Here is a 25,154-nt window from a genome sequence, read left to right as displayed (position 1 = left end):
TCTCAGACATAAAAATTTATTTTAAATTTAAATCACAGTGAAAAATTATTTATTAACAACAGAATACATATTCAATCTGAAGGGTATTCGGTATAATCTATTGCACAAATAATTGTATGTAAACTTTTACATAATATAGATATAACATATCACAAGGAAAATCAAAGCACAAACACCAAAAGCTTTCACATACATTGATTTTGCATTTAAATGAGTGGCGTCTTTCTTATATTTTTGGGAATGTAGCTGCAAGTTCATTGCTTTTGTATCCAAATCTGTAACAAATTTTAAAAATGTGGACACTGTAAGTCAGAATATATTCTTATTTATAATGTGAAACTAAGTTTAAAAAGCTAGCAAATATACTGTACCAGACAATACTGCACCCCTGTGCAGAACATCATCTATATTTTGCACCATAATTCTTTGAACATCCTGTAACTCTGTGTTAAGTGCAGCAAGGTTACGGCGTGTTCTCGCATCAGTAAACATTTTCTTAGCCTTTTGCATATATGTATCTGTAACAGAGAATACCAAGGTAACAGTTCCTTGTAATTGTATCAGCTCTTGACAGATATTCACAGAACAATAAACTACCTACCAAATTCAATGAAAGTGTAAGGCCTTTGCACAACATTAACTCTCTTCCCATACTGAGCATGAAATTCTTGCGCTAGGTCTTCTAAGTACGAGAAAGCCAGTCTTTTTGAGAAATTACGCTCAGTTAATACCAAGTAACAAACATCATTTTCGATAAGATAGCTAAATGAAAAAAAAAAATAAAATAGGTTAGTAAAAGCAATCAAGCATTTTCCATTTTTACTTTAAAAATTTAACATAAAAAGCCACATAAAATACTTTAAAGGATGTACACAATATTGCTAGCAGCACACCATTTTAGGAAATTACAAACAGAACAAACAAAGCGAATAATCCAAATTCAGTTGCACACAGCAAGAGCTGAGTATATAGCTAGAAGAAAATAACCTTTCAAAAAATACGGCAGCTTGCCAGCAAATACATGTTCTGTACTAACTCTCCCATTGAACTACAGAATTATTCTATCTATGTAACTATTCACATCTGAATATATTTCACAATGATACTGAAATAATCCTCCCCCATGAACCATGGACCTTGCGGTTGGTGGGGAGACTTGCATGCCTCGGCGATACAGATAGCCGTACTGTAGGTGCAACCACAACGGAGGGGTATCTGTTGAGAGGCCAGACAAACACGTGATTCCTGAAGAGGGGCAGCAGCCTTTTCAGTGGTTGCAAGGGCAACAGTCTGGATGATTGACTGATCTGGCCTTGTAACAATAACCAAAACGGCCTTGCTGTGCTGGTACTGCGAGCGGCTGAAAGCAAGGGGAAACTACGGCCGTAATTTTTCCTAAGCGCATGCAGCTTTACTGTATGATTAAATGATGATGGCGTCCTCTGGGGTAAAATATTCCGGAGGTAAAATAGTCCCCCATTCGGATCTCCGGGTGGAGACTACTCAAGAGGATGTCATTATCAGGAGAAAGAAAACTGGCATTCTACGGATTGGAGCGTCGAATGTCAGATCCCTTAATCGGGCAGGTAGGTTAGAAAATTTAAAAAGGGAAATGGATAGGTTAAAGTTAGATATAGTGGGAATTAATGAAGTTCGGTGGCAGGAGGAACTAGACTTCTGGTCAGGTGACTACAGGGTTATAAACATAAAATCAAATAGGGGTAATGCAGCAGTAGGTTTAATAATGAATAGGAAAATAGGAATGCGGGTAAGCTACTACAAACAGCATAGTGAACGCATTATTGTGACCAAGATAGATACGAAGCCCACACCTACTACAGTAGTACAAGTTTATATGCCAACTAGCTCTGCAGATGACGAAGAAATTGAAGAAATGTATGATGAAATAAAAGAAATTATTCAGATAGTGAAGGGAGACGAAAATTTAATAGTCATGGCTGACTGGAATTCGGTAGTAGGAAAAGGGAGAGAAGGAAACGTAGTAGGTGAATATGGATTGGGGCTAAGAAATGAAATGGGAAGCCGCCTGGTAGAATTTTGCACAGAGCACAACTTAATCATAGCTAACACTTGGTTCAAGAATTATAAAAGAAGGCTGTATATATGGAAGAACCCTAGAGATACTAAAAGGTAAGACAGAGATTTAGGAACCAGGTTTTAGATTGTAAGACATTTCCAGGGGCAGATGTGGACTCTGACCATAATCTATTGGTTATGACCTGTAGATTAAAACTGAAGAAACTGCAAAAAGGTGGGAATTTAAGGAGATGGGACCTGGATAAACTGAAAGAACCAGAGGTTGTACAGAATTTCAGGGAGAGCATAAGGGAACAATTGAGAGGAATGGGGGAAAGAAATACAGTAGAAGAAGAATAGGTAGCTTTGAGGGATGAAGTAGTGAAGGCAGCAGAGGATCAAGTAGGTAAAAAGACGAGGGCTAGTAGAAATCCTAGGGTAACAGAATAAATATTGAATTCAATTGATGAAAGGAGAAAATATAAAAATGCAGTAAATGAAGCAGGCAAAAAGGCATAGAAACGTCTCAAAAATGAGATCGACAGGAAGTGCAAGATGGCTAAGCAGGGATGGCTAGAGGACAAATATAGGGATGTAGAGGCTTGTCTCAGGAGGGGTAAGATAGGTACTGCCTACAGGAAAATTAAAGAGACCTTTGGAGATAAGAGAACCACTTGTATGAACATCAAGAGCTCAGATGGAAACCCAGTTCTAAGCAAAGAAGGGAAAGCAGAAAGGTGGAAGGAGTACATAGAGGGTCTATGCAAGGGCAATGTACTTGAGGACAATATTATGGAAATGGAAGAGGATGTAGATGAAGATGAAATGGGAGATACGATACTGCGTGAAGAGTTTGACAGAACACTGAAAGACCTGAATCGAAAAAAGGCCCCCGGAGTAGATAACATTCCATTGGAACTACTGACGGCCTTGGGAGAGCCAGTCCTGACAAAACTCTACCATCTGGTCAGCAAGATGTACGAGACAGGCGGAATACCCTCAGACTTCAAGAAGAATATAATAATTCCAATCCCAAAGAAAGCAGGTGTTGACAGATGTGAAAATTACCTAACTATCAGTTTAATTAGTCACAGCTGCAAAATACTAACGCGAATTCTTTACAGACGAATGGAAAAACTAGTAGAAGGCGACCTCGGGGAAGATCAGTTTGGATTCCGTAGAAATAGTGGAATGTGTGAGGCAATACTGACCTTACGACTTATCTTAGAAGGCAAACCTATGTTTATAGCATTTGTAGACTTACAGAAAGCTTTTGACAATGTTGACTGGAATACTCTCTTTCAAATTCTGAAGGTGGCAGGGGTAAAATACAGGGACCGAAAGGCTATTTACAATTTGTACAGAAACCAGATGGCAGTTATAAGAATCAAGGGATATGAAAGGGAAGCAGTGGTTGGGAAGGGAGTGGGACAGGGTTGTAGCCTCTCCCCGATGTTATTCAATCTGTATATTGAGCAAGCAGTAAAGGAAACAAAAGAAAAATTCGGAGTAGGTATTAAAATCTATGGAGAAGAAATAAAAACTTTGAGGTTCGCCGATGACATTGTAATTCTGTCAGAGACAGCAAAGGACTTTGAAGAGCAGTTGAACAGAATGGACAGTGTCTTGAAGGGAGGATATAAGATATAAGATGAACATCAACAAAAGCAAAACGAGGATAATGAAATGTAGTCGGATTAAGTCGGGTGATGCTGAGGGAAATAGATTAGGAAATGAGACACTTAAAGTAGTAAAGGAGTTTTGCTATTTGGGGAGCAAAATAACTGATGATGGTCGAAGTAGAGAGGATATAAAATGTAGACTGGAAATGGCAAGGAAAGCGTTTCTGAATAAGAAAAATTTGTTAACATCGAGTATAGATTTAAGTGGCAGGAAGTCTTTTCTGAAAGTATTTGTATGGAGTTTAGCCATGTATGGAAGTGAAACATGGACGATAAATAGTTTGGACAAGAAGAGAACAGAAGCTTTCGAAATGTGGTGCTACAGTAGAATGCTGAAGATTAGATGGGTGCATCACATAACTAATGAGGAGGTATTGAATAGAATTGGGGAGAAGATGAGCTTGTGGCACAACTTGACTAGAAGAAGGGATTGGTTGGTAGGACATGTTCTGAGGCATCAAGGGATCACCAATTTAGTATTGGAGGGCAGTGTGGAGGGTAAAAATCATAGAGGGAGACCAAGAGATGAATACACTAAGCAGATTCAGAAGGATGTCTGTTGTAGTAGGTACTGGGAGATGAAGCAGCTTGCACAGGATAGAGTAGCATGGAGAGCTGCATCAAACCAGTCTCAGGACTGAAGACCCCAACAACAACTGAAATAATACCCTCAAACACCAACAACTGAAGTGTTTTTCAAGACTATAATGGAGCTGCTGCATATAAGGAGCCTTATAACAATTATCTATTATCATCGTTACTAAAAAATTCTACCAGCATATGCATAGTTAGGTCTTCATGTATTGTAATTGCCTTGATTAGGCTTTATTCACAAGACAAAAGGAAGAACAGAAAATAAAACTAAGACTTTTTCTGTGTTTGCTATTTTAAAGGTATGAATTTTGTGCATCTGGGTTGGAAAAGTGGAGAAAGTTAAATATTTGCCTAATTGGCCATAGATAATTTCACATCATCATGATGTAGAAAAACGAATGGGCCTAATCTGCCTCAAGGGAAAACATCAAACACCTGCAAGGGGCCCTACAGTAATCAGAGAAGTACTATCCTGAGAAAATGTATCAGTGTCTTCAAATGAACAGCATTTTCAAAGAAAACCATAAGAACAAAATGACATACTGTTAACATGTCTGACAGACATGTTCTCTCAGGAGACCATGAGTCAGTTACGGTGATGCCTCGACAACAGGTACTCTGATGTGTCCTCTGTGCGGAAAGATAAATCACTTACATTCCTCTACACGAAGCTTCATGTGTCTAGTTTTATCAATATCATTTTTTTTTGCATTAAACAATTGAGAGATGCGGTGCCTTTTTAAACCTTCCCATGATGGAAATCATAACATCTTTTTATAGAGTTATGTAGCCACTTAATGTGAGCACTGATGGGGTGCTTAAATGACAAATATGTCAAAAAACTAAAGGGCATTGAAGGGATTCCTCTTTATTTGTCATTTTCATTCCTAATGGGCAACAAATGCTCTAACAATACTTAGGGATGGGTCAAAAATTAGTTTCGAACGTGATCAGCTCCATTTAAAAGTAGACTTTTCAAGACCTTCCTAATTTATTTCATTCAGACATTTCTTTCTCCCCAGTACATCCAATGAATGAATGACTACCCCACGGTATTTGACACAAAACATTCTTTCAAGTGGCTCATCACAGAAGCAGTAAATTATATTTGGACTTTTAACCTATTATCACATATGGTTCAAATGGCTCTGAGCACTATGGAACTTAACTACTGTGGTCATCAGTCCCCTAGATTTAAAACTACTTAGAACTAACTAATGTAAGGACATAAACATCCATGCCCGAGGCAGGATTCGGGTCTGTGACCGTAGCGGTCACTCAGTTCCAGACTGTAGCGCCTAGAACCGCTCTGTTAATTTATCACATATACTTTACATTTGCTTGTATTTGAAGTCATCTGCAAGGTATAGCAAGAAATTGCAGGTGTCACCATTTTACACTGCTATGGGCACTGTCTACTAATACATGGTCTTACAATTTTGCTTCAACTTTGGTAGATACTTTGTGTATTTATGACAGTATCTTCAAGCCTAAAACTGCATATAGAGATGTTATGTTCTGCTTGTATGAAAACTTCTGGGAAGATATTCTATAAGAACATGTTTTGCTCATAAAATAATATAGCAGAATGCAAGAAAGATGAACACCAACTCAACTCTTATCAGAAGCTTTCCAAAATTTGTCAACGAAGATACTGAGCAGAATCCCTGAATTCTCTATTTAGGAAATTATGATTTTAACATAATTTTTAGTTCAACCTAGAGGAGAGCCATTATATCGCAGTGGCACATCTATTTAAATCTCTACAAATGACAGAACTAAAGGCTGTAATTTTGCATAGTTGCCATAAAAAATTTCTAGGAAGAAAAACAAAGGGGCATCTGACATCTCACAACCACTTAATAAGTTCTGCTTCCATCATGATTCATGTTAAAAAGGCATGCAGCAATGGAAACAATACTGGTGCATATTCAACACAGAATATACAAAGAAATCCATCAACTTTGAGAATCTGGCAGTTATTTACTTATAACTTCATTCATATCACCAATTCTTATTTCCTACCTCTGCAACAACAAGAAATCTGAAAAGGAACAAATATGGAGTATGTACACAATTAGAGAGAGAGAGAGAGAGAGAGAGAGAGAGAGAGAGAGAGAGAGAGAGAGAGAGAGAGAGAGAGAGGGGGGGGGGAGTTATTTTTGTGGTCTAGAATAGATGTACTCCAAAATATAACAATTTTTCTATCTTTTTGTGTGTGCCTGTTGATGGCTCAAAGCTTCTGCTTCTCAGTGACTGGTCTCCTTTACACCTAAAATATTTATTTCCTGGATAGTTATCTGATATGAGTGTCAAGATGATTTTGCAACAACCTTTATTTTTGACAATCAACTGCCAATACTCATGAGCAGTAAAGACAAAGATTAATAATAAGCTATGCTGGACAGTTCTTATGCTGATTATTTCATATTCTAAATCAGTTTTTACAAGGATCCTGCCTCTAAATATCTGGGTCATGTAACTTTTGTTACATAGATTTCCTTGATATCAATAGATGAAACATCTCCATTTACATCCAACATATACTTATGACACACCACTCACTTAACAGAGATTACGTTATAAACATGATACACATCTAGAAAAAAAAGACTTGATGTGCTGACTCACTGTTCTTATCATGAGCTAACAATTCCTCTTATCAGCTGTACAGAGGAGAACAAAGCCATTAGCCACAGTCTACTTTGACAGGTATCAATTGGATAAACTGCTAATCTCATTATACATCCAGTTCACAGATCATGAAGAAAGAAGGATGAAAAACAAAAAAAGAATGAGAAGTGATTAGACATTGCACTGTAATTCTGATATGAGGAGTTTTAAAGCCAACTGTTTATCGAGAGAGAGAGAGAGAGAGAGAGAGAGAGAGAGAGAGAGAGAGGGGGGGGGGGGGGGGGGTTACCCTGCAATACACGAGAGTCTATGGCCACCAATATCATGGAACTTCAAAACAGCAATATTACAACTTAACCAAAGGACACAAGCAAACTCTCACTGGTTCATGTTTCCCAATTTTAAGTAAAATGTTAGTTACTTACTCTACAGATGATGGAAACATATGTGCAATGAGGCACTGTAATAAGAATGAAAGAAGAAAGCATTTCACGTACAAGGACAGCAATTTTACATAAAGCATGCTGTGAATATTACCAGGATGGGCACTAAAACAATCAAAAAAAGAAAACTACATGCAAAAAACCTTTCCCATCCTTAGTAAACTACCACTATAATTTTCAAAATGTCAAAAGGAACACAGTACAAAATCAGTCAAAAAAATGTTCATAGCAACAACTGATAAAAAAAAAAATTACTTCTCAATTTCACTAAAAAGAATTATCCCCAGCATAAAGCTTAGTTACAACTGTGTTCTATAATATTTGAGCACAGAATTGCCTCTTTTTTATATACAAGCCATATAAGGGCCAGGAGTGGAGGATGACTCACATTTAAATTGTGTTTGTTAAGTGTGTCTTTAAGATACAGTTTAATCAAAGTTACCACACAGTGAAACAGAGCAGAAACTAATGAATAACATGGAATTTCTGCTGGCTATTATAGGAGCAGTGAAAGTAGAAGATGAAGATTGAGGATAAATAGTCAATATCAAGATCCAAAGTACTCTCACCCAATACTTAAAAGTAAGACTTCACACTCATTCTCAAACTTACCGTCCATTGACTACTTATTCCAAATGGCAAAGCTGTTCAGAAATCAACTGTTGCTCTTATGTCCATACATAAAACAGTTTAAAGTAACAAATACTGAAAACTGTGTTGCAGAATGATGATGATTATTGTGCCACACTTTGTAGAGAATTTCATAATTTTCCTTTGTTAATGGTTCAGACACTTCCTCACATCAGTTTGGTTTTAAGAATGAGTAAGGAAGGAAATTAATAATAATCTTGCTTGATAACTATTTCAGGGTGCTAAGGGTGAGAAATGAAACAATTAAATGATGGAAAATTGCTTTGCAGCTCGTGAATCACATCCTCTATTTCATCACAACACTGCCTGCAATTCTGTACCAGTGATGCACAGTTGAAAGTTCCCCAAGGGCAGGTTGTTTATTTCAGATGTGACACCTTTTTACAAACAGCAGCTCAAATCAGTAACTGACCATTTCTTCCCAGTTATAAGGTAATATCACACAGGGTATAACATTATGTGGAAAAGCATTTCTTTGGGAGCTGCATATGATAACTCTATTGTTAATTAATTAAGTTTGTGGGTGCATGTAGTAATGATGTATTGAATTATCTGTGTACAGGCTGGATATGTTGGAGAGCACTAACTGAAAACTCATATCATCCATTAAAATCAATTATTTCTTTTTCCTAGTCATAATATTTCTAAAGTATTTTGTACCATCCCTTCACTAAGCAAATTATGGTTACAAAATGAAATAAATATCTCCGCTTTATTCTGACAAGCCCATGCAAACACTGCGAGGTAACAGGAATGATTGTACAGTAACAAGAGAGAGACATTGTAGGTAAAATGACTACTCTCCATTGTTTCAAAAATCCGCTGTGAGAGTACAAGAATCAGAAGCAAGCCTCGTCAACAAGAGTTCTATTGGTCACATGGCCAAAATGCTTGAATGCATCTGGTCATTAAACAATCAAACTAAACTCTTGGACTGTGTTACTTGAAGGCAAATATTCTGCCCACTTTAAATAAATTGTTTTGCAAAACACTTAATTCATTTTCCTCCCCCCGTAACAACCAGTAAACTTCACCCCAAGCATAGAAGAATTACAAAACTGACAAACAGTTTTATTATAAGTGCCTTCAGTATATATGGCACATCATTGTGTCAGAATCTGTAGTGATGCTGTACCTGCTGCATACAGTGTTTTATTTTAGCTTTGTGGGACACTATAGGATATTAAGTCACCAGAAACAGTTTCCAGAAGTCCTGAGATACTGAAGTGACTATTTTGAACATCATAGATTTTTGGGGAATTGTTTATAGTGCATCCAATTGATTGAATAATATTTCTGACATGTGCACCTGGATAATATTTTTGATGTGCACCTGGATGGGCAAATACTGATGTTAAAAATCCACAAATAACTCAGCAATTTCCACTTTAAGGATTTTGTTTCATTTGATGATACTATAAAAACTCTCAGATATTGGATGTAGAAGAAGAAATAGATGTATTGCCGAAAATAATGGTGTTGAAGCAGGTCTGAACATGGCTCAGAGTCTGTTACTTTGAAACACTGTTCCTGGAGAAAATTTCTAATGAAGTGATAACATTAACTGTAGACTAACATGCTGAGAACTGCTTAAACACCTGGCCACACTGAGACAAAAGTAATTTCCTCAGTTTGTAATGTGCAATTTCTGTACTTTCAACAAAATAGTTTGCATGTTATTGCAAGAATTATTTAAAATTGGGTAATAATAATGTTTTTACTCATTTTACATATTCTGGAATGCTTTGTGGAGTTGCATATTCATGGTATTAGAGAAACTGGAATCTTGCCGCCAAAAATTGCTTGAACTCAATTTGTTTTCCTGTTTCATCCATTGTCCTAACAAAGTATTTCAATCAGACACCGAAAAATATTTTATATGTCATAGGGCATCACACGACAACAATGACTGTCAATTACAAATAAAAAGAAATGTCATATTTGATTTGAAATTTAACTGTTAAACACTGCCTGCTACAACAATATTTTTGTTTATTAAAGCTTGACATGGTGCCAAGCGGAAATATATACGTGGACAACCTGATTATTCTAATATTTTTTTATTGCAGCTTGTTATGCATTAGTCTTAATAATGATTACTAGTTTCATTCAAATTCCGATTGTCTTCACATCAACTATTGTTGCAGAGCAACCCGCCAGTTGTGTGTGCTGTGGACAGCTTCTGCAAGTCACTACGACATTAGAACTGTAAGGCTACTCTGCAACTAAAATTGATCTGAAGATATTCAAAATTGGAAAAAAAACTGGAAATCATTATTAAGACAAATGTGATAATACACTGCAAACATAGAATATTTTAGTTGTCACCCATGCCCATCACCACTTTCCCCTTTACCCCGCATTAGCTCCATCCTTAATCTGCAATATTGTGTACACAACCTGAGCTGTCCACCAAGATTGATAACTGCTTGACAGCTTACACTGTGGCATTTGAGCTATAACTACTAGCCACAAGTATATGAAAAATTTTAACTGTAGATAGGAACTTTTATCCAGTTTTATCTTAGTATTGATTTCCATTATTTTCTATGGCAAACAATTCACTGACATTGTAAGTCAATCAAATCCCAACCACTTCATTTCAAACAATTTATTGTCGTAATTATTTCACCACATGTTTAATCCTAACACCTCACAAACAATGCTATAATCAAACTATCTCTCTATATCAATTTTTTATTATTTTTTATTTGATCCAAGACTATCTTTGTGCATAACACACTTCAGTGGTTCCATTATTGAAAACCATTTGAAATCTACTAAAATTTATAAAAAACACAAAAAACAGTAAGGTGAAAAAGATTTGTCACAGGAAAACTCTATGAATGGCATATGAAGGCAACACATTGTGGGATACCCACCGCAGTGCTCTTCACCCACGTCAGGTGCTCTGAGTTACCACTCTGGGTGACAATGACACTGACACCATGTGTAGGGTACACACACATCACTGCAGTGCCACTCAGGCATCAGTTCTCACTCCACTGCACTTCTTAGCTTCATTTGCTACACAGTACTCTTGGACCCACTAAGATGGAGCAAAGGCACAATCAAAGCAGTGCAGCAAAATGCCATTCCTACCACAAGCAGAAGAATGATATTGAGAAGACTTCACAAACATAGTGCACTGATAGTACAAAAAAAAATTGTTGAACACCAAACCAAAAAATGAGGCATTGGAAACCTTCTTGCTACTAGCAGACTGTGTTACAGGAGGCTGCACCTCTGATACGATGCTCAACAGGTAATGTCACTATACCTTATACGTTGAGTACCTCGGTAATGATGCAGTGATATAAAAGTAACTACAGGATCATACAACAAAAATCCCAGGAAAGAAAAGTATCCAGATCAATTAAAACGATCCTGATTGATAGAGAAACTGAAATGCTAGTGTTGAGCAACCTCCCAACATTTATGCACTAAAAGATTTTTAGAAATATTCAGAACAACTCATCAACAAAGGTGCGAATGAATGGGAAAGTAAGACTATAAGACAATTTACCACACAGTGTTAAGACACATCAGAAAGAATCCCAACAAAATAAAAGCAATCATAGTTCTGAAACAGAAGGTAGCAATGAAAGTCGAGGGGTGCACCTTAAATGTGGGCTTGTGGACCGGCAGTCACAAGATGATGCATTTCATGACTGATTTCATAAAGCCATTTCAGGACAAATGAAAGGATGGTACCCAAGCCTTGATCAGAATGGCAGTCCAGAGAAAACTGGAATAAATATTCACCATGAAATTAAAGTACATTTTCTTGAAATAAGGACTGAAAATGGAAAAGGGAGAACCGATAGAGGTACTCAGGGTACCCTCCGCCACACACCGGCAGGTGGCTTGCGGAGTATGGATGTAGATGTAGACTACATACAAAGATGTTATTTCATTACCAATCAAGGAGCAAACACAAAGAAGGCTCTGGAAATACTCGTATACGAATGACTTCCTTGTTGCAATTATTATATTCTGACAGTGCTAGGGCATACTTCAGGTGAGGACATTTTGGAACATCAAACTCCAGTTGATGTTTCATTTAACTGCTTTCAATGAAAATTAATGTTGATTTTTCGGAGATGACTTGTGCTGAAATTTGGATTTCATGGTCTATAACAGAGCTGCAATTCACTGGAACAGGGTGCAGTTTATAATGTTGGCTTCCACTCACTGTTAGTTACCAAAGAAATAAATGCGCTACACCCCAAGGCAGTAAACACATCTGAAAATTCTATGTACAAAATACAGGGTGGCACACTAAATTTGTTACCATTTTGTTTTTGAATATAAACTTTATTGTCAATACAATCTGGAAGGAACATTTACTACAATGAAGAGCCGTCCATGGAAATTTGCTCTAACTCAGCACATGCTCAATATGTCCACCATTTCATTTCCTAACTTCCTTCAAACGAACACTGAAGTTACTGATTACTCTACGGCACACGTCTTCCGTAATTTCACTGCAACCTTGAAGAATAAGTCTTCTGAGCTCCATTAAACCACGTGGATGTTTCGGGAACTTTTTCCTTTAGGTACCCTCAAAGAAAAGTCACATGGATTGAGGTCTGGACTATTGGGGGGAGAGGGGGGGCAATTTTGTCCATCATTGAAGCGACCTGGAAACCTGAGGGAAATGATCCACATGTCGAAATGCTCATGTAAAAACTCCAACACAGTGGTTGCAGTATGTGACCTTGCTCCATCTTGCATGAACCACCGTGTGTTGAAGGGCAAGGCAGTAGCAAGAAGCTGTGGAATGAAGCTATTGCGAAGCATGCTCAAATAACGCTCGCTGTTCACAGTTTCTTCAAAGAAAAAGGGTCCAATAAGTCCGTGACTGGAAATTGCTGCCCATGCTGTAATCCTCTGAGCATAATGTTGTTCATGAAGCACTTGTGGGTTTTCAGTGGCCCAAAAGCGTACATTTTGTTTTTTAACCACACTCTCTAAATGAAAATGCACCTCATCTGAAAAGCAAACGTTGTTGAGGGTTTCTTCCCTATCCTCCGTCCACTGAGCAAACAGTAGTCTCTGCTGCTAGTGTTCTTCAGTGAGCTTCTGTGCACAGTTCATCTTGTATGGGTACATATGGAGGTCACTTAAGAATGCATTGAACAGAGCGTCTGGATATTCCCAGTTGTACTGCTGCCTTTCTACACAATTTCCCAGGACTTCTCTGTACAGCAACTCGTACCGCCTCAATATTCTCCGGCGAACAAACAGGATTAGCCCAAGATCGCTTTGCTTCCAATACTGTTCCTTCCTGTACAAATTTATCGTACAACCTGTGGATGGTCCTCTTGCAAGGGATCCACCGTGTGTTAAACTGTTGTCGAAAATGCCTCTGAGTGACAACAAGGCTTTTCATTTCATGAAAAAGTAACACAATTGCCGATCATTGCAGTGTCATCAGTCTCCCATTGTCAGCCATTGCTGCTTACTACTCTCCTAGCTGCAGTATTGTGAATTACATGTCATTATGTAACTCATTTGTTTTTCCAAGCTCTGCTGGTACTGCTGTAGAGATCCCAGTGGGATATCTAATGTGCATCGTAAATTGTGAAAGAAACAATTGGTAACACATTTCGTGCGCCACCCTGTATTTGAAACACTTCAGATGAACACCAATGATAGCCACGTAATAGAGAACGTCAAAGGGAGAGTGTCATATTTTATTGGGGAGAAATACGTATTAAAGAAACTCCATCATGTTACAAAGGTTTTAGGGCCTTTAGGTCACCAACTAGAAAAGCTTTTGGATACTACAAAATTACTATTAAACACCACTATGTACAAAATGGGTTATCAAATAGCAGTGAATATAAAAAAAATTTGTAATCAGATTCAGCAGTCTATTACTAGAAAATATAAATTATATTGGAGTTCAGTTGACAATTCTGCTGACGGACATTCATTGTCTGACGATCTGAACAGATTTGCCTTATCTGCACGTGAGCGAGCGGCATGGAATGAAAAATTTTTTGGTGGCAAAAAATTCATGAATAGGCCTAGACCTTTCCATAATTTGCAGCAACAGCAGTTCACATGGTGTACGTGTGCCTCTTACTAGTGCAAATAGTGAACACAACTTCGACCGAAGTTGGAATCTTCTGTAACAAGTGGAATAAAGTGCTCAGATTTTAGACAGCAAATAAGCTGCTACTGATTCTCATCACAGCTTTCAGAAATTTACCTGTACACTGGCTGAGGACACTACAGTCAATATATTGAAATAATGTAGTGAATCAATATTATATACGGATGGCAAATCAGTACAAAAAGGATGCATCACATCAGGAGGCAACCACCTGTGACAGAAAATTGTGATGGATGGCACATCTTACACATCCTCCTTACACATTGACAGTAGAGAATGATTATGATAATGGTTAAAGCTAAACATTAAAGAAATTTTGGGAGAGGGGTGGTGGTATGTTCAAAGGGAGGCATTAACTGGCATTCTGTAATTCCTGGTAAGGAAAAAGTATTCTACAACATCAAGACATAGCCATCTATTCACACAAATTTGTTGACATACAAATATTATAAATGAAGAAAAAGTGATGAATAAAAAATACAATAAAAAACTAGGTTCATGGTGTGAGGTCACTTTTAACTTTTGGAGTAGACCAGTGACCCTGATATCTAACTATAGAATTCACAATTTCAGGTACGTTTTTATTCCATTGAACAGCTCTGATTTGGGCTGTAAAACAAATACCAGTTATTTATTCAAGTGAATTAAAAATGACAAAGATTGTGAATGATATAGTTCATTGAAAATTAAGAGTCTAAGACAGTGGTAATGAACTTGTGAAACACAACAGGGTTAAGAATCCCATGGATGTAGGCTTCTCCAACAGAGTATATCACTAAATTCAGTACCTATATCACTATTTTCAATTTTGGATCTTGTTACAGGACTCACTTTCTTGTACATAATTTAACACTTCGATTATAACAGTAGTGTCATCATCTAGTTTCTGTAATTAATATTGTGCTAGCTGTAACTCGTGCCAGAGATACAGTAAGTCGAGGTATTCAACAAGATGGTGTTGAACTATCAATTCTCCACAATAACATATAGGCTGTTCTAAGATGATATGAGTTTGTGTGTGAGCTCAGTGTTTCAACTGTTAATGTAGCAAAAAGCAACAGAATCTTTTTAGGAAGCACAATGGAATGACTTCTGTATTTAGTCATATATTTTATTATTTGTTGGGATGAGTGTTACTTTGCCACTACTTGTGCACAACATGTTACCTTTATTTATAGGCTATTCAGTGTCAATTGCCAGTCCGCACAATAATCATCAATACTCTGTAGGCCTTCCAGCATTTTGTTACAGTCTTATGGCATTACAACCTTCCTACAGACAACAGCATCATTCACAAACTGGCTCTCAGAACTTTTGACACTGTCTACTAAATCATTTATATGTAATATGTACAGAAATGCCCCTGTAACACTCATTTGAGGTACTCTCATAATTACCTCTACATGAGTCACTATTGTGCTGTTAAGAACAGTGTGTTGAGTTATATCTGTCAGTGCAATGAAGGAACTTTATTCTGAAAAGATCATGTAAGAGCTCTCAAATGTACAAATTACATGATGATTTGGAAAACATCCTGTTACTGTCTAAGGACTGCTGAGTGAGTCACTCCGTATAGGAGCATTTCGTATGCAATGATTTATGATCTAGGTATAAGAGCAACCTTCATCCCCCAGAGAATAATGTTTGAAGAAATTCTTATTGATGCATGCATACCCAACCTTTTGAGCTATCAGAGTAGATAAGGCCAAAGTATACATATTCTTGATGAACTCAGTAAATTCTTGGACTGGGTCAACTTTCATGTCATTCTCAAGGTTCAGTTACACAGTAGGGCAGAGGGTATGCACCATGGTGGACTTATGATGTTGAGATGAGAGTGTCGGTGGCCACAATAACGGAGAGCTGTTTGCAAATATTGGTGAAACATATAGCAGCAGGCTGCCCATAATAAGTAAGAAGTTGAGGATAGGGAAGATAACTGAATAACACTGATGTTTCAAAATTCTACTTAATTTAAACACATAATTAATTAGATGGTGTTGACAAATTATTTTCAAGGGAGCAGTATCTGCCTCCATCAGGAGACTGTATATCAGGCTTACATCTCATGCAAAACTCAGCTTGTCCCTTTCCCAGATGATATACTGAAAACTATGGATGAAGGGCAACAGTCAGATTCCATAATTCTAGATTTCTGGAACCCATTTGACATGGAGCCCCATTGCAGGCTGTTAATGAAAGTATGAGCATACGGAATAAGTTCAGATATGTGGTGGCTCGATCACTTCTTAACCAATAGAGCCCACTACATTGTCCTCAATGGCAAGCGTTCATCAGAGACAAGGGTATTGTCACAAGCGCCCCAGGGAACTGTGATAGGACTCCTGATGTTCTCTACATACATAAATGATTTGGCCGACAGGGTAGGCAGCAATCTGCAGTTTTTTGCTGATGATGCCATGGTGTATGGTAAGGTGTCAAAGCTGAAACTGTAGGAAGATACAAGACGTCTTAGACAATATTTCCAGTTGGTGTGATGAATGGCAGCTAGCCCTAAGTGTGGAAAAATGTAAGTCAATGCAGACAAATAAGAATATCTAGTTTCCTGCTCGACAGAGTCGAGTCATTTAAATGTCTTGGCAGAATGTTGCAAAGCAATATGAGGCGGAACAAGCATGTGAGAACAGTGGTAGGGAAAGCAAGTGATCGACTTCTGTTTACTGTGAGAATTTTTGGAAAGAGCAGTTCACCTGTATAGGAGACTGCATACAGGACAGTGGTGCAACCTGTTCTTGAGCACTGCTCAAGTGTTTGGGATCTGTACTAGATCAGACTGAAGGAATGCATCGGAGCAGTTCAGAGGCAGGTTACTAGATTTGTTACTGGTAGGTTCAAGCAACACATAGGTGTTACAGAGATGCTCCAGGAACTCAAATGGGAATCCCTGGAGGGAAGGTGATGTTCTTTTCAAGAAACACTATTGAGAAAATTTAAAGAACCATTATTTGAAGCTGACTGCAAAACAGTTCTACTGCCACCAACACATTGCACTTAAGGACCATGAACATAAGCTATGAGAAATTAGAGCTCAAACGGAGGCATACAGACAGTAGTTTTCCCTTGCTCTATTTGCGAGTGGAACAGGTAAGGAAATGATTAGTAGTGGTACAGGGTACCCTCCGCCATGCACCATACGGTGGCTTACGGAGTATCTACGTAGATGTAGATATGGATGTATATGGAAACTGGATGCCGTCATGAGGTACAGTGTCTAATAACCCAGGACAGAGGATGCAGCCAACTCATACACAATGCTCCCATAGTCTGTATATGAGTAGCCTTTAGTGGCTGGATGTGTGGTACCCAAGTCAACTTCTTATCAAACAGTAAGGTCAAGAAACAACCACGGTCAACACCTACTATGATTTCAGTATAATTAGAGATGTGGGTGAATGGACCGAAGTTGGCAAAAGTGCGTAGTATGGAATTTCAGTATTGAAACACAGTATCTGAAATTTTTAGCCCATGCCTGTCTTCTATGTAAAGCTGTTTGCTGACAACTTTCACTTAAATGGACTTTCACAGAGCTTTAATAGAGGCAAAGATCATCGAGTCCACACTACATTTACTTCCGTATTGAGCTTGTTAATCAATCACAGTTTGAAAACAACACCAACATTCATAAACATAATACTAGAAGGAGAAATGATTTACACCATCCATCACAGTCTCTGTGTGGCACTGAAAGGTGTGTGTGTGTGTGTGTGTGTGTGTGTGTGTGTGTGTAAATGACAAAAAGCCAGCATTTTACAAGCATTAAATAATAAAATAGCAGCTGCTGATATTTTCTGTGACCTATCTAAGGCATCTGACTGTGTGAACCACAGTATTCTCCTAGCTAAACTGAAGTTTTATGGGATTGACGATACAATTAACCAATGGATAATGTCATATCTAACCTGTACTTAGTAATTCAACCAATTTAGTCTGGGGACATTATTCTGACTGGGGAGAAATCACATATGGTCTTCTCCAAGGCTCAATCTTAGGTCCACTGTCGGTCCTCTTTTGTAAACAGTCTTCTGTCTAACATACAAGCAGAATTAGTTCTTTTTGCAGACAACACTATCACTGAAATCAATCATGTACTACAGAAGATATATTGAACAATGTTCTTGAAAGTATCACTGACTGGTTTTCTGTGAATGGTCTCACCCTGAATTTTAAAAGACAACATATTCAGTTCTGCACATCTAGGGGTACTGCAACATTGGTAAGTGTACCACGTGATGAGGAAACAATTAATAGTGTGGGAAATTCAAAATCCTTTGGAATCAATTCTCTGCAGTTCAAAAGGAACAATGATGTACATAGTTACGATATCAGATGGAAAACTGACTCACTCTACTCAACATTAAGATTGTCTTTATCACAAAACGGGTGCACAATGATCCAACTAAAATTTCTGATAACTTACACAGTGACATAAAATGTCTAACAGACAGCAAAGCAAAATTTGGAAACAGTGAAAAAGTTTTTCCTTGACAACTACTCCTATTCCATAGAAGACTTTCTGTTATTGCAATCTATGAGACGCGGTGGGTAGAAATTACTAACCTCTGTATATTATTTAAAAAAAAAAAAACTTTAAAAATGTTAAAATGTTAAGCCTGTAGCCATATTTACAATTAATTTGAAATGTGAATGTAAAAGAAACTGATTCCACATCATTACAATGTATCATGGAAATGATTTATGGAACATGAAACTTTGGCTCCACGTTGTCATATTTTCTGCTGAGAAGTTGTAGTACAATTGTAAGGCTATTGACTCATTCCATACCATTGTGAAATGTCACAGGCCCCGTGTAAAGACAGGCAAATGTTCTGTCACATGTAGTTTTGCCCATGTGGTGTCTTAAGCATTTTGCAAATCCAGGTGTAGACAACACATGAGGGTGTCTCTGATGGCAGTAGGTGATTCACAGTAGATCTGGCCAGTTAGAAACCCCATTGAAGTAGCAACAGCCAATTTCTAGTTTCCACTGACCAGGAAAGCTTTACTAACCATCCACTCCAGTATTTTGCACACAGCTGCTCTGTTGATAAATAATTTTACTGTGCGAGTCTTTGCAAAGTTTCAAAATTGGTATGATCATATTTCCCTTCCACTCTATAGGAAAAAATTCGTTGTTATCATATCTTGCTGAATATAATTATTAATCATGATATCCCATTTTCTGGAGTGGATAGAACATCTGGTAATGTACCATATACAGCCAGAGGAATTCTCTCTGCAGTCTGCCTCAGTTATTTCTTTGGACAGTCAGAGAACTGACTTCAGTATAGAGCAAGGGTGTACAGGATTGCCAGCACTGCATATCACAAATCCCTCACTGTAGCTGCATTTGTAATACTCATTTTATGATGCAGCTCAAAAGAACTAATTCTAAAAGGGCCTGCCATCTCCTTTCTGGAAGCAATTGAAGATTTGTGAAAAAGTCTCATGTCTTTGCTACCATACTGGATAAACCAATTCACACTGTGAAATGGCTCTGAGCACTAAGGGCCTCAACTGCTGAGGTCATAAGTCCCCTAGAACTTAGAACTCTTAGACCTAAGTAACCTAAGGACATCACACACATCCATGCATGAGGCAGGATTCGAACATGCGACCGCAACGGTCGTGCGATTCACACTGTCAATCTGCTTCTAAATATGACGTGTTGTCATGAGTTTTGAGTTCCTGAATATTCTTGTCTTTTTCAATAACTTGACACATAGGTGCTGGAATGTATGCTTAAAACACACGAAATCTGTATATCATATCCCTCACTTTTTCGGGCAGTGTGTTCCTGACAAACACTTGTGTTGATCTGGTTGTCCTAACACACTTCCTGTATGCAAGGAACATAAACTCCTCAAAAGTTACCCAAATTTCCTCAGAGTTTTTCTTAATGCAGATCCATCTCTCTCTCTCTCGCTCTTTTTCCTACAGAGTAAACTTTCTGAGTTTATCTTCTACGTTTCTGCAAAGTACAGTCCATCAATTGTGGTATAAGAAAGGAAGTGTGCAAATTGCTTGAATCTCTGTCTTGTCACTTGCCTGTGACTTAAAAATCTGGCAAAGGGGAGGAATGCCATGGTAGTATAAGTTTTTAGTATCGAAATTATGCACTGCACAACAGACAACATAGTGGTCATCCATGATAAGCATGGTCAACACTACATTGAGTTTACTTTTTCTTAAGGTATGCTCAAAAAGGGATTAGTTTGAAAGCTAGCTATGAGCCTGCTGACAATTCAGTGCCTCTACTATTTGTCACTTGTTCGCTTTACTTGTAAATTATTTAGGTTTATCATTTTAACAACAAATCTGCAACAAGTCTGCAAAAAGTCGTCATGTTCGACTTTCACTCTCTCTCTCTCTTTCTACAATATTAAATGTTAGGAAACACATTACTGGAGAAACCCTATTACAGTTCTGACTAGGATTTTTTGGGGAGTATAAGAGGAGGAGGAGGATGATTATCATACATTTATCGAAAGAGATTTTCCAACATTAAAGAAATTCATACAAGAACAGGGATGGCAACATCCAATTTTTGAACTCATTCAGCTCAAAGTAGTTTTTTGCAGCCTGGCAGACTTTTGTTGCAACATGTCACTGCCTCTAGGATTTCAAAAATTTTTCTGTGGCATTCATGCATACTTAATTTCTTTGAAAGTAATTTTATCTCATTTTCCAGTGAAATTTTTCTCCCTTTTGTCATGATTATTTTCACAAACAGCAATTTCAGTTTATGCTTCACTCTTACTTTATCATTACTAATTAGTCCATGACAAGGAGACTGGTTACTACTCCTGGGGACTGTAAGACATTTTGGTGCACAGGTCAAGTTTATAACAGACTTCAGAATGTTCTTAGGATCCTTTTATGACAATTCCCTTGTCTTATCATGATTATCTGGCAGGTAAGGTAGCAGAACCCAGCAAACACAAAAACAATGAATGCATAATAAATAATACACATGCTGATGAGGAAACCAAAACTTCTGTTTAAAGTAAGTGGTAATACACACAGAGCTATCTTAGATACCAGATAGGGGGCTACTTGCTATAGGTAAAAACTGATCTTAGTTGAAAGAAGATTTTCTTATTTTTATTTTGCTTGTCTAGCTCCACAAGATGAAACTGAGGAGCAAATTTCTATGACCATGGAACAAGCCACTACATGAAATTAACTGCAGAAAGGTTTATAGTAAATAAAATGAAATTCACACAAATGCTACATGGACAACAAACTGCCAAGTATATATTACCGTAATTAACAATATAACAAAGAAATTTGCTAAAAATTTATTCCAGCAAGTCTCAGACAGAACAGGAGTGTGCCATGAGGAAAGTGAAGAATTCAGATTCTTTATTCACCATTGACCACCTGAGGTGGAATAGGCAATTTACATGGGTATCATAATATTTTCCTTGAATAGTACCTTAAAGCTAAATGAGCATTGCAAATAATGCCCATAGATGGTAACATACACCATAACATAAGATAAATAGTAGAAAAGCTACTGCTAAGATTTTTTAAATTCTTATAGCACCTTATTGAAAACTGATATAGCAAAATACAGGATGAACCAAGGTTTGCAGTACCACTTGCTGGCTTTGATCTGTTTCGTCACGCATAGCACACATGAACAAACAATACAAAAAATATTTAACTGAAGAAATGACATGAGACTAACAGAATTGTAGGAGTTACATGGTTTCTGGTGGGACAAACTACATATATGATAAACCTAATAATGAAGACTTATAAAAGAAATACTTATGAATAAACACCTAGCAAACAAAATCCTCAGCAATCAACAAAACAACACTTGGAAAAAACTGATATCAGAAATTTCACTTGACCTATATAATGCAAAAGAAGTCCACAATACCAAGAACACACACACAGCTCCGAAACCCAGTAGGCTACCAGATATTTTCCTTGGCCTATATATCTCATATGAAATCCACATTACCAGAAAATCATATCAAAGTATAAACCCAGTACGTTAACACTTCATTTAACCTATATAGCTGAAACAACATCCGCAGTACCACAAAACCGAATCTCAGCCATATAACTAATACCGAAAATCTAATCTCATGCAGCACAATCCACCATTTTCACCAACAACTAACAACAAAACCCACAAATTCATAAAAAATACAGTAACATCAATTTCTGAGCAGACATACCTTTTGTGAATGGGAAGAGTTACCCTAGAATATAATGCTGCATGTCTTAAGAGAATGAGAAAAATCAAAGTAGACTAATTTTTGTGTTGGACCATCATTTGTTGCAGATACTACTCCAATGGTAGATACAGCAGTAATCAGTTTTTGAACAAAATCCTGAACACAAGCTTTACATGACAGCTTTCCATCTATCTGAAAACCATAGATAGATGTCTCATAGACAGCAAAGTAAAATTTGGAAACTGAGAAAGTTTCTCCTTGACAGCTACTCCTAGTGGGGAGAAGAATTTCTGTTACTGTAATGTGAAAAAGGTGGTGGTTAGGACTTGCTAACTCAAAACATCTGTACAGTCTTTTTTCTTGAAAAAACTTAGAAATGTTACAAATGCAAGCATATGTACACATTAATTTGTTTTGTAATATAAAATGACTCACTCCACAACAGTACAATCTGTCATGCAAAATGATCCATGGGGCATGAAGCTAACTACCTAACTATCTACCTACCCAGTAATTTGGTTTGTCCACACTCATCAATCATATTCCTAATCCAAAATGTTAGTTTTAGTAGAAATTTAGGAAAATCACAGAAACTATCCAAATCAGGCTCACTGGATGGATAAAAAATTTCACTCCTATCAAAATCTTATTCATTAAGTATGTGCTAAACAAAACATGAAAAAGAATTGCAGAGAGACTGCTCTGGAGAGAGAGAGTCCTGATGATACGCAATAAACGTCGAACATGTTTTTTATACTGCGCCCATCATATGTTAAACCTATGCTTAGAACTCTGCCACAATAGCTCGATGACTGTTAATCTGAATATATTTATATGTTCATTCAAGATGTACCTTTAGATGTTTTTTTGAGTAGACTGAAGCACTACACAGAAAAAAGAGTGACAAAGAAAGGATACTGCATAAAAATCAAATACAAGGATAACAACCATGATGCCAACCAGAGTTCTGAATATGATTTTCTTTTTCTTTATTTAAACATATGTTGAATCCTTTTCATCACAGAGAAGTAGGCTACATGCATGTAGGTATGCGGGCTAATGGGACCGTCAAGCAAGACTTTTTAATACTACGCTAAAACCCCCAAGAACCCCTCCGCATGTTTTTAGATGATAACCACATTTAGGCCTTAATGAACTGATATTTACAACCCAGTATATGACAATAGAATAAACCAACTCAGAGAAGAGTATCACAGCAACTGCATTTTATGGGATCTAAAACATCTGCTACTGAATAGATACAGTGATCTAACCAAAATTCTTCTATAGGAGGAAGCAAATAATATTAACTTTACACAGTGGACAATAGTACATTAGTACAGTGTAATTCCTAGTGGAGATTTTAAACTAATATGTTACAGACTATAAATGGGAATAGTCTCTTCGGCTTGTATAATATTTCAGTAGGTTTTTTTATGTTCTGACAATTACACATGTTTAGTACACAAATGTAGGAGGGGGAGGATTAAATACTTCTTCAAAAGTGAGACTACAGGAATCTGACTGCATTGTAATTTAGCATACATATGATACTATTCAACAAGGTAGTCAACTGGAAGTTTTGAAAAAACTTTTATGGAAAGCAAACAATCTGTAACATTTTGCTGAATAGGCCTATTGCATGAATTCTGCTTACATGTTAAAGGAAGTAGGGGGGGGGGGGGATTTCTACTAATATTTATTGTCTTACATATGATGTAGATTTCACCTTTCATTAAGAATTTCGTGACTATCACTGTTTGTGTTTATTAGTACCTTCTTCCATCAACAAATCCATTCACAGCTGATTATAGCTGACATGTGATATTTCCTGTATGAGGAGCAAATATCATACTTTTACTGGCTCTTGAATCCGTTCTACATTTTATTTGCTTGTTATCTGCCCGAGAACTGTGCAGTTGCTCGTGACCCTTTTAGGACAATGACCCAAATACCAATGATTTGATGTCTTTCCAATATTAAGCCATAATTATGTCACACAAGCAGAAAACTCAATGTCTTTTAGTTATGAAAGGAAAAGGTACTGCATAATTAAGTTCCGGAAACAAGTCAATGTTACGACAACACAATGGGTGCAAAACTGTTTCATGACTGCAAAACAGAAATGCTTACAGTTTAGCCTGTGCGACATACGACTAAATACGAGAAACGGTGTATTATGAACCATTGTTCTAACAATGACAGTACCATAATAGCAATTGTCACATAGCTTGATGTACGCATGGCTGCAATAATGCATTAACAAAAACTTACTGGAAAACATATGGTCCTGTTTCGATCGTGCAACGCTCCAAACTATGGCTGTTTAACTTGCGGAATAATAATTTCGCTTGGTTCTGGTACTCAAGAATGCTTCTCCCAAACTGAAAAGGGCGCAAAAAAGACCGTGTCACCAGTAAAAGATGATGAACTTTTTATGAGAAAAAAGTGAATAAATTTTAATGAAACCTCACAAAATCATAGGTCAATCTACCAACCTGTTCATCTTCTTGCATTGATGCTGACAGCGGCAGACCATCTGACAGCCTTGCTATCATCGTCATCAAAACCATTTTGTCTACAGTAGAGGTGTGGTGACGTTACAAACAGAATGTATGGAGTACTGCTGCTATTAAACACAATGCATCATTAAAAATCTACCTTCACCTGAATAGGCACAACATATACACGTCACTCGGAACCACACATTCACTCGCACACAAACATATCCACGCTCACTCCTGTCAAAGACGTATCTACACGACGGAAGAGACGG

At 37.3% G+C, this 25,154-nt stretch overlaps 1 protein-coding gene across 2 annotated transcripts; it reads right to left on the bottom strand.

Annotated features, from left to right (window-relative positions):
• LOC126299237 (vesicle-trafficking protein SEC22b) lies at nucleotides 1-25,154 on the bottom strand. 2 transcript variants are annotated; one of them, XM_049991025.1, is made up of 6 exons: nucleotides 25,040-25,154; nucleotides 24,877-24,956; nucleotides 24,653-24,762; nucleotides 602-762; nucleotides 372-518; nucleotides 1-275 (listed from the first exon to the last, which is right to left on the bottom strand). In XM_049991025.1, exons 2-6 carry the CDS (start codon nucleotides 24,949-24,951, stop codon nucleotides 127-129), a joined length of 642 nt encoding a protein of 213 aa, XP_049846982.1. In that variant the 5' UTR covers nucleotides 24,952-24,956; nucleotides 25,040-25,154; the 3' UTR covers nucleotides 1-126. The 2 variants fall into 2 exon arrangements, with proteins under 2 accessions (XP_049846982.1, XP_049846981.1); XM_049991024.1 differs by having other exon boundaries at nucleotides 24,877-25,154.

This window comes from Schistocerca gregaria, chromosome X, assembly GCF_023897955.1.
Source record: "Schistocerca gregaria isolate iqSchGreg1 chromosome X, iqSchGreg1.2, whole genome shotgun sequence".
NCBI lineage: Eukaryota > Metazoa > Arthropoda > Insecta > Orthoptera > Acrididae > Schistocerca > Schistocerca gregaria.
This window is presented reverse-complemented; position numbering and strand designations above follow the sequence as displayed.

What these genes read in the sequence shown, in the direction of transcription:
- LOC126299237 (XM_049991024.1), bottom strand. Translation starts at nt 24,951, where the DNA reads ATGGTTTTGATGACGATGATAGCAAGGCTGTCAGATGGTCTGCCGCTG. An exon ending in ACAGGACCATATGTTTTCCA is followed by an intron (nt 763 to 24,652) that starts GTAAGTTTTTGT and finishes TTTTTCATTTAG; the next exon opens with CTATCTTATCGAAAATGATG. An exon ending in CAGGGGTGCAGTATTGTCTG is followed by an intron (nt 276 to 371) that starts GTACAGTATATT and finishes AATTTGTTACAG; the next exon opens with ATTTGGATACAAAAGCAATG.